At 27.9% G+C, this 10,993-nt stretch overlaps 1 protein-coding gene across 1 annotated transcript; it reads left to right on the top strand.

Annotated features, from left to right (window-relative positions):
• The first annotated feature begins 755 nt into the window (after positions 1-755).
• On the top strand, positions 756-10,468 carry LOC142325693 (HIG1 domain family member 2A, mitochondrial-like). Its single transcript, XM_075367725.1, has 2 exons — positions 756-900; positions 10,269-10,468. Exons 1-2 carry the CDS (start codon positions 756-758, stop codon positions 10,439-10,441), a joined length of 318 nt encoding a protein of 105 aa, XP_075223840.1. The 3' UTR covers positions 10,442-10,468.
• The last annotated feature ends 525 nt before the right edge of the window (positions 10,469-10,993 follow it).

Below are 10,993 nucleotides of genomic sequence, written 5' to 3'. Positions count from 1 at the left end.
GACACAAAAAAAGTAAGGCATATTTCCATTCCACTCATTATTGATAAATTATATTAGACTTATTATTCAGAATTATATTAATGCTCTTAAATTATAAATTACCTTTCTTTTTTTGCCAAGTGGCAAGAAAAATTACAAGAACAAGCTGCTCCAAAATGAATTATTATTATTATAATACTTTTCAGTAAATAGTTTACAAAAACTCAAATCAAATTTAAAGAGTTTTGCTGGATATTAATACAAAATAGGCTCCAACTTATAGTGCTCATTTCGGCAAGGTACAAGGTTTTGAAGATAGCATAAAACATTCTTGACAGTCTATTATATGGCTTTTATAATATTCCCTTTATTTTATAACCTTTTCTTTTCTTCAAACTGTTATTTTGAAGAAAGTTATTGAACCGTACCTTAATTCACGTAAGGAAATAAATAGTAGATTACTATTGTCTACTGTCGTGAGACGTTTGAATAAAATTAAAATTTTAAGTAAACACATGTAGTAGGTAAGCACAATATTTGATTTATACATAACTTCGTATTTAGAAAACAATTTATTATGACTCTTTGAATTCCGTTTTTTTTTGTTTAGTTCATGAACTATTCATTCCCATTGAGTCTTCAAAAAACAACCGGTTCGTTTTTTAATTCAAATTTTGCTTTAATTGTGATTAAATCTCTTTGTAATCAATTCCCCTTTTAAAAAAGAGTTAGTTTTTAATTTATCTGTGCACGGACGGGTATTATTACGGTTTGTAATGAGCGAGAAATTGAAGCCTAAATCTGAAACTAACGACTTGGAATGGTTAAGGTTAAGACCAGCTGCTGATGTACCTCTGAACGAAGAAACTTTTATAGAAAAATTTTATCGTAAATTTAAAGAGAATCCATTTGTACCACTTGGTGAGTTTTTGACAACCATGGTGTTTGTTTCCATTTGAAACATGAATTCAGATAGAAATTACAGTATTCAAAGTGGATTTTTAAAAAATATTAGATAACACGACTGATTTAAATGTTAGAACTTCTCTTCGAGTAAGAATTTATTATGCGAATTTAGCAGAAATGTTGATTTTTACATTTTCCTTGTACACTGCATTATGTTCAGCGTTTTCTGTTATCCTTTAACTTTACAACATTTGGTTTTATTTAAATTATATTTTTTCAAATTAAATTGTCTTTACAGACACAGGAGTTGAATTGTCAAAAGTAGTAGTAAATGTGCAATACTCTTTTGTTATCTAGAATGTTGTAGTTTCCTACCAATAATTACCGTTAAATAAATTCGAGTGAAATAAATGTTTTTAATCTAGATTTTGGGAAATGATTTTCATGCTTTGACAGTGTAAATGTGCAGTATCTAACCATATTACCAGATAGTAAACATTTGTGTAGAGTTGACTGCTTGTTTTTTTTTTTGCCTAAATAAAAATTTCAAAAACTACATTTCACAATCTTACGCTGATTTATTCTATCTACAATAAAGTTCAGGTTATGTTTATTTTTAAAAAACCGAAATAACTTTGTGTTCATTATGGATAATTGTACAAGATTAGAACATTATTCTGTATGGTTGAACATTATTTCAATTGTTTTAAAATATCTAAGCATAAACAAAAGGAAATAAGTAGTTTATTTTTCTTAAAAAAGATTTAAAAAATCTTACATGATTGGTTTGTGATGATGTAATTATCTCTTTATGATTTTAAATCACTATGTTACTTTGCAGTATTTTAGATGTACTTAAATTTTCCAAAAAATACAATAAATTATAATAATATTAATATGTATTACAGTAAGGTTGATTCTAATTTTAAAATATCAAATTCTGATATAAAATTTTGCATGTTTTCATAACATTGGCTTACTAACAGAGAAGCTATTTCTGAGCTAGTTAATCTCAAGCTTTTGCTAGAGCTACACTTAAAAATGAGATAGGATTCTCAATTCTTGTTAAAGACTTTGTTTTTAATAAAATTGAAAGTTACCGTAAATTCACAAAAGAAGACAATTTTAAATAATATCCCAGTTCATTGTCTTATTAAAATTGATGATGATTATTTATATCCCCTTCTCCTTCTTTTGAGACCTTTCTATATAAGTATTGGAAACTAGATTTCCTAATAAATTGAATTTCATAATGTAGGATATTTCATAATTAAATCTTCATAATGTGTTAGCATTTTAATATTAACTTTCTAGATAATTCTAGTTTTGTATGAATGAACTGTTAACTCATTTTGAATTATCAGGACTAAATATTTGTGTCACATAGTCAACTAGAATAGCAAAATACCTCAGCCACCTGACAATATTTTTAAAAATTCATCTAGTTAATTTTTTGTCCTTTTGTGAGATTACATTCTTTCAGATCATCATCTGCAAAATTAGCAAAAGCATTATTTATTAATGAGAAAATGTGAAGAGGCAATAATTACTTTCTTAACACAGGGTGATCAATAAAGAATCGGTTAGAAATTTTAGAACCTTATCAGCAACAAATTGGGAAAATAATAAAACAAAGTTAGCTTCAATGAAAAATTTAACAATTCTCTTAATGCATTTTAGAAGGCCTACTTACTATCTACCTTCCCCATTTAGTAAAAAAAGTAACTGTTTATATATAAAAACACATTACTAGAGGAATTGTAACTATATCTTCTCAAAGGAAAAATTACTAACAAGTTTATATTAAAATTATGCATAATGCTAAAAGATTATGTTATAATTTATTATCTAATTAAAACAATAAATCTAAAAACTTTGTAACAAGTGATGAAAAAAACATCGATTCATTTTAAAGAAAGCAATTCATGTCGAATGGATTGGTTAATGATTCACTACTTTTATTTCACATTGATATCCATGAAGTTATGATTGTATGTAAATTATGATAGTAAATATAAAGAGTAAGCGTTCAGTAAGTATGTGAAATTTCTGCCAATATTTTAACAATAAAAAATGAAATAGATGATATTATTGTCTCTTTTATAAATATAATTAATGAATCTTTCAACATAAAAGAATTTCAACTGCCTTAAGGCTTCAGTTACCCGTAATTAGTACTCCTTCAAAGTGTAAATGTTATTGTTAAATTCAAAATAAATTTGATAAAAACAAACATTTAATGTCTCAATTCTTGCAAATTCGTTAGATTTTTTGGGTAGTCGGTAATAACAATAAAAATTTCATACTTAATTTATGAAAATTATTTATTGCCTATATTTTCTGAAGCATTTAAAAAAAAAATCAGCTTTTAACATTTTTTGAGAAGCATAATGTATTAACAAACTTTCAACTTCATCTTATAAAAAATTGTCTACAGACACAATCATCTTTAAAAAATATAAATGGTATAAATAAAAGATCCATTTTCATTTTTTTTTTTAAATTCCAAAAAAACATTCGATTTATTTCCTTTCACACTTTTGCTTAAGAAAATTTTATAAGCTTTTTTTATCAAAGGAGCTGCTTATAATTATTTTAAATCATACTTTTGAAAAGAATATATTTATAAAATTGTCCTTGCTTCAAATTGCAAATTGAAACCGAGTGGTACAGGGAAGTGTCCTCAGCCTCTTGTTTTAGTTATTGTTTATTAATGATCTGCCTCAAAATCTTGAACCATTTGATGTTACCATATTTACAGATGACAACCATATCTATAATTGAAAATAAATTATTTGAAAATTCTACATTAGGGTCAATCCATTTGAATTTGAAGTGGCTCAAGGGTGGTTGCTTGACCAGTTCAAAAAAAATTGAAACTTTTACCCACTTGTTTCCTTCATGTCTCAGGACCTTAAAACTATTCTTTTAGATCTTTTATTTAAGCAGTTTACCTATGGTGGTCATTTTTGTTACAGGACGCACACCTATTTTTGTAATTGTAAGGGTTTACGGAAAAAACCATAACTAAAGAACTATAGGCCCTGAAAGGATGAAACAAAAAGCAATTTAATCACATTTTCTCAAGGTAAAAGTCTGGTCTAGTAGTTTGTTTACCTATCTCTTCTTTTTATGAGAAAATTACCAATAAAGTTGAACATGAAAAACAGTGAAATTTCACTTTTGATAATCTTTTTCAAGAGGCAGGGATGGCATACACAGTTTGAATTATTTTTTTATATGTAGGTATATGCTAGTAGTTTTACCATAAATAATATTAATGGTGATATACTTACCCCTAAATTTTTATGAATTTAAAAAAAAAATTAAAAATTTGGCTTCAAATAACTCTGATGGGGCTGGTGATAAAAATCTCAAATTTGCACAAGCGTTTTTGTATATGCTTATGGAAAATAAAAAGGTTTCTTGTGTCGTTTACTAATAAAAAAGTTATAACCTCTCAAAAATCATGAAAACCCATTAAAAGTGATACCATTTTGACTCGCTAAATAAGTGCTCCAAGGGGGTTTCTTGTCATCTTGGAACTTTAATATTTTTATACTTATTACAATAGTTAAAATAGACTTGTTTGAACCAATCAACTGCATTCATGTTATAACAGGCGTTTGAAATCATTTCCAGTCAGGAAAATTCATGTTGCAACATGCTCATTTATGGTTGTTGCATCAGTTAGCTTTGCAGTTACAGACTGGTAAGTCTGACATTAGCCAGTGACCTGTTCACATCTTCACAAAGTTTCAAATTTCATTCTGTGTTTGTAAGTGTTTATTAAATAAATAAGTTTTACTTAATATTATTATATTTGCAAATTTTAAAATCGGTTAATAATGAATGTTTACATTATTTTCAATTAATTTCACATAAAACAATGGAAGAACAATGTTCCATAGGAATTTATGTGAATGAAGAGTGTCAAAAGAACATTAAAATTTGTGAATTTAGTAGCGAAAACCAACAACTTTTTGTAAATATCATGAAATAATGTTTTTGTCAAAATTCTGTCACCTGTATGAACAATTCTGTTGTGACCCTTTGAGAACTCATAAAAAGAAAGTTAAGAAAAACTTAAGACAAATAACATTAGAGCAAACTCTTAGAGAACACTTTTCCAAATTTAAATTTAGTCCTGGAAAGTCTCCTTGTGTTAACTATAATAAAGTATTTTTTTCCCAGCAGAACAGAGAACTGTATGAAGACAAAGACCAAGAGAAATACATTGCCCCACATCACAATATTGAACAATGGATGCTGCTTGTAGCATTTTGGGTGTATCACTTCCATAAAAATTGAAAAAATTAAGCACGAATCAAAGGCCATCAGCATTAAAATTTAAAATAAAAAAGGGTATCTGAAAAAACCATCTTGAATTGTGTTTTGATTTAAAAGTTTCTGAAAATGAAAATCTAGCTCAATCTTCTTCACATGAATATGATGATGATCTTATTTTAAAACTAAAAGAAAAATGTGTTCTTGCTTCTAAGATAAGGTTAAAATTATCAGTTTACTTCCCTAATCTTGGACAAGATCTAAAATAATAATAATTCAGTGTGTCTGAGCATTTGGTTAGACTTAGTAGAGAATTAGTTAATGAGCAAGGCACTCTACCGAAGTTAGGTAAAAGACATAAATCAGGAATTACTAACAACTAAAAAAGTTGTGTTATTTTATAATAGCAGTCTGTGTTTTGGTAAAAGGATTGTGTTAGCACACGTGTTGGTGTCAAAGTGCATAAGCAAAAGTGCCTTGTTCTGATAAACTTAAATGAATTGCATGTCTCCTTTAAAAATGAAAACCTTGAGGAAAAAATTTGAAGATCAAAAGTTCTGCAAACTCCCTCCAAAATGGTGTATCTGGGACTCATCAGTTTGTGTCTGCCCCCACCACCAGAATATCAAACTCATGATTGATGGTCCCAAATTTAATGTGGAATTACAATAACTTAGTAGACATCTTTTTTTGTGACGGATAACTACAGCTATATGATGAATGTGTGCACCAAATGTCCAGGTAAGCAAGCAGTGTTTGACATGCCCAGCTTTTCCAAAGAGTATGATGTGTTGCCAGATACAATATTGTACAAACAGTGGGTAACAGCTGATAGGGCAGAGATGATTACTGGTCTTCAGACCAAAGATGAGTTTTTCAAATTAGTAGTGGAAAAATTGGAATAGCTGATTCAACATTCATGTCAAAATTTAAAGCTCAGTTTTTCAAGAAGAAAAAACCAGAATTAGGTGAAAAAGAATATTTGGTGTTGACAGACTTTGCAGAAAACATTTCTTTTCTTGTTCAAGATGAAATACAAAGCTTCCATTGGGTCAACAGCCAAGCCACAGTTCACCCTTTCGTGTTTTATTTCAAGGAAGATGATGTATTACAACACAAAAGTGTCTGTATTTTAAGTGATTACTTGAAGCACGATACAGCAACATTTTATTGCTTTCTAAATCTTTTAACGAACCATATCAAAGAAGTACATAACAACATTAAAAAACCCATCTATTTTATTGATGGTGCTTCAAGTCTGTATAAAAATAAAAAGAATTTTGTTAGTTTGTGCAGTCACAAAAAAGACTTCAACCTTGAAGCCAAATGGCATTTCTTTGGATCATCCCATGGGAAAAACGCTTGTGATGGATTGGGAGCAATAACAAAACGAGATTTGGCAAAAGCAAGCCTGCAAAGGCCATTAAACAGTCGCACACTAAATGTTGATGAAATGTATTCATTTTGTAATCACAGGCTGAAAAACATCAGGTATTTTTTGATTAAATCAGATGAGATAGCTAAGATTTCAGAAACTCTAAAAAACCGTTTTACTGCTGTGAAAGAGTTGTTGATACTAGAAGCTGCCGCAAGTATGTTCCTGTGTCAGGAAGCATTGTAAGATGTTACTTTACTTCAAGGACTATGAAGACTATCCTGTGTCAAGTATATTGTACCACTTTCACTTAAGGAAAAAGAGTCTGTTGTTTGTGTGTATGACTATCAGTGGTGGATAGAAGTAGTTGATATTAGTTATGAAAATGACAATGTGCAGATTCATTTTTCCAACCAACTGGACCATGTACATCATTTCAAAAGTCTCAAAAAGACAAACTGTGGCTCCTGAGAAAGTTGACATCACTTGAACTAACTACAGTGACAGGTCATTCTCACACAATTTCAAGAGAATTATCAGAAGAGATATAGCTGTTGATTAACCACACTAAATAATAAACTTTCATTGCTATAAAAAGAGGCTATTTGATTAAAGAATAATTAAAATTTTGCTATAATTTATTTTTTCTTCGATAGTGTTTATAAAATAAACCATTATAAAAATAGAAATGAATTCTTAAAAAAAGATGTAGACTACTCACTCAAATCTCAGTCTGGGTAAGTTTTACAAGCCTTTTTGAATCAAAATGTTATTAGGTTACTACTGGTATTGGTTAAGTTATCATTACAACCTATCATTAATAATTTAAAAAAACTATTTTAAAAATATTGAAAATGTCAACTTCAGCAACATAGGAGCTATATATAAAAAATGTCAAGCGTAAAGAAGACAAAAAACCCCCTTGGAGCACTTATTTGGTGCATCAAAATGGTATCACTTTTAACAGCTTTTTTAAGATTTTTGAGAGGTTATAACTTTTTTATTAGTACAATCCACAAGAAAGTTTTTTATTCACCATAAACATCTACAAAAACACTGCAAGTTGGGCAAATTTGAGATTTTTATAATCAGCTCCATCAGAGATATTTGAAGCTAAAATTTTTATTAAAAAAAAATTAGTTTTCAAAAATTAATAAAAATTTAAGGGTAAGTATATAACAATTAATGGTACTTACGTATTAACGCCACCGCAGCTACAGCTTTATTTAAAAACAAAGTAGTCAATCGGATTTCAGTGGAAAATGAACAGTCTCTTTATTAATTTTAATAAATGTTATTTATATTTATTTATTTTATAAATATAATTTGACCAAACTTAACCTACGCTCGCTAACCTTGACTAATTAACACCATAATTTTTTGAGTATTTATTTTATAAATTCAGTAATTATTGCAATTATTTATTATTTAAATAATCAAAACACTCCTGTTAATTAGTCAAGGTTAGCAAGCGTAGGTTAAGTTTGGTTATATATTTATAAAATAAATAAATTATAACCATTTATTACAATTAATAAAGAGACTGTTTTGAATCTATGTTAAACTCTATATCGACCCATTTTCCACCGAAATCCGATTGACTACTTTGTTTTTAAATAAAGCTGTAGCTGCGGTGGCGTTAATACGTAAGTACCCAATTAATATTATTTATGGTAAAACTACTAACATATACCTACATATAAAAAAATAATTCGAACTGTATATGCCATCGCTGCTTCATGAAAAAATTACCAAAAGTGAAATTTCACTGTTTTTCATGTTAACTTTATTGGTAATTTTCTCATAGAAAGTAGAGAGTTAAGTAAATAAACCACTGGACCATTCTTTTACCTTGAGAAAATATGATTAAATTGCTTTTTGTTTCATCCTTCCAGGACCAATAGTTTTTTATTTATGATTTTTTCCATAAACCCTTACAAAAATAGGTGTGCACACTATAACAAAAATGGCCACCACAGGTAAACTGCTTAAATAAAAAAATTTTAAATATAGTTTTAAGGTCCTTTAATTGGTCAAGCAATAAGCTTATGTTTTTTTGGGACACTTCAAATGGATTGACCCATTAGCAGTTTAAAAAATTACTTAGTCGATGAATTGTAATCATCTAACTTTAAATTTGAATAAATCATTGCACTGTGCTTTTTAGGTAAAAGTAATGTTGCTAATTGTGTAGAGTTTCCATTAATGATAGCAATATTTCAATTGCTTCAATGTTGCCCATAAAGTGGAATTTCAGGGCGGTTTATTAAATGATAAATTTTTCTCTTGGGAAGAAAATTGAATTTTTTTTTACAACAAATTAAATCTTACTATTTTGCTTTTAAGTACCTTAATAATTAAGTTTGACAATATGTTTTAATATTAATTATGTTTGCATATATTCCCGTAAGTAAAGTAACATCTTGTGTGGCTTACTCAAAGTCAGAATGGTTTTCAAGAAACAAAAACGGACTGTCAGATCATTGTTTGGCACCCATATTTATAAATCATGTAGACAGATATTTAGAAAAATTATCAGCATTAATTATCCATGTGGTTATATGTATTTATGTACTTGATAGCAGAATTTGTGTATTCATCTATAATAAATTAACACTATAAATAAGTATATTTTAATGTAATTACATAATTTAATTACAACTGAAGTTGTGGATCCTACGAAAATCGATTCTTGAAATTAATATGGTAAGTTTAACTTATCTGTTTACTGTGTTTTATATATAATATATACTGTCATTTAATTTACATATATATATATGAAGTGCAATCTTATCCTCTCGCTCTTAAAAAAAATAGTTATATCTTGATTCTTGAAATTAATATGGTAAGTTTAACTTATCTGTTTACTGTGTTTTATATATAATATATACTGTCATTTAATTTACATATATATATATATGAAGTGCAATCTTATCCTCTTGCTCTTAAAAAAAATAGTTATATCTTCCTCTATCAAACCAAACAGAACTGTTTACTTATAATTCAACATAATATTTTATTATGTATTGATTAGAATGAAAGATTTATTTATTTATAATATATAATTTCACAATATAAATAAATACTAATTTGTTGCTTAATACCACTAGTCGCAATCTTGTTTATATAAAGGTGTACAAAATGAACCAGCCAAAATTGTTCTCTCCTAGAACAATGATGTTCATTAAACAATCAGTCCCTGTGAAAGTGTCACTTGTAGGGCTAATGTAAACTTCATTTTAATGGGCTTGGTATGTTGATATGCTGTCATATATTCAGATAAGTGCAGAAAGCAATAGAAACCATTTCATCCCTACTTTCCTTATTGAATAACAATCATGGGATTATTGTTATTCTTTAAAAATGTCTGTAGGTCGCCTAAAAAACATTATTGTTGTGTATGTAATATAATATGCCACACCTTCACAGGTCTGACATCCAAATTTTGTATTGTAAGAATGCTTGAAATACCTTTAATAGTATACCTCACTTCTAAGGGTATTTCTACTATTTCAATTTTTGAAACAGCAAACCTGTTTTTCTTATTTGACAAACTCAAGTGGTTTTGCTATGGTTGAAAAAACTTAATGATTCAAGATGTTACTCTCTGGAATACTTAATTTGCCCTACTTAAAGAATATTAGTTTTTGAAAGAGTATATTAATTATCAGAAACAAGTCATATAGTTTTTAAATTGTAACAAATTTGTATTTTGTTTTAGGTGCTTTGGCCACTTCAGCTTGTTTGGGATTAGGTTTATGGCATTTAAAAGGCAGCAGAAGTGACAAGCAACAAATTTACATGAGAGGTAGAGTGTTAGCTCAGAGTTTTACTATTGCTGCTTTTGTTGTTGGAACTGCTTTCTTTGCTTCCAAACGAGATGAAAAACCATAATCTTCTGTTATTTACATATGAATTATATTAAAAATCAGAAACTTTATTTTTTAAAAATTAGGTCAGGATTAAAAACACTTGCTAAGACTGTTATGTATCAAAACTGATTTAGTTAAAATTGTAATTTTTATTTTTCCTGTTAAGTAGTTAACTGTAATTTACTTAGTTTATAAAAAAAAGAAATATATATACTGAGAAGTAATGTTTTGTTATTTTATGCGAATTCCTTTTCTTTGTTCAGTATGTTTCATTCATTTTTTTTTCATTTTAATTCACTTTTCTTGTGTACTTTTTAAGTGATTTTTTTTTGTCTATGAAATGGTGGGTTTGAATTCTTATCAGTTTGGTATTTTTCAAGTACACAAAATTCATTTCCCATTATTAATAAAAAATAAGTAAAATTTGTTAGGTTAAAAAAAAATATTTAAAATTTGTTAGGTTAAAAAAAATATATTTATTCTTAATTAGATAGTAATAAATTAATTGTGAAACTGGCCGTAGCCATTATCAAACAGTATAATCTTGAAATGAAAAATACTTTAACTTCTTTTT

This window comes from Lycorma delicatula, chromosome 5 (assembly GCF_047948215.1).
Source record: "Lycorma delicatula isolate Av1 chromosome 5, ASM4794821v1, whole genome shotgun sequence".
Taxonomy (NCBI): Eukaryota; Metazoa; Arthropoda; class Insecta; order Hemiptera; family Fulgoridae; genus Lycorma; species Lycorma delicatula.
Note: the sequence above shows the minus strand (reverse complement) of the source record. Positions and strands in the feature narration are given on the sequence as shown.

Coding starts and splice junctions, on each gene's coding strand:
- LOC142325693 (XM_075367725.1), top strand. CDS start 756: ATGAGCGAGAAATTGAAGCCTAAATCTGAAACTAACGACTTGGAATGG. Junction 901..10,268: donor GAATCCATTTGTACCACTTG/GTGAGTTTTTGA, acceptor ATTTTGTTTTAG/GTGCTTTGGCCACTTCAGCT.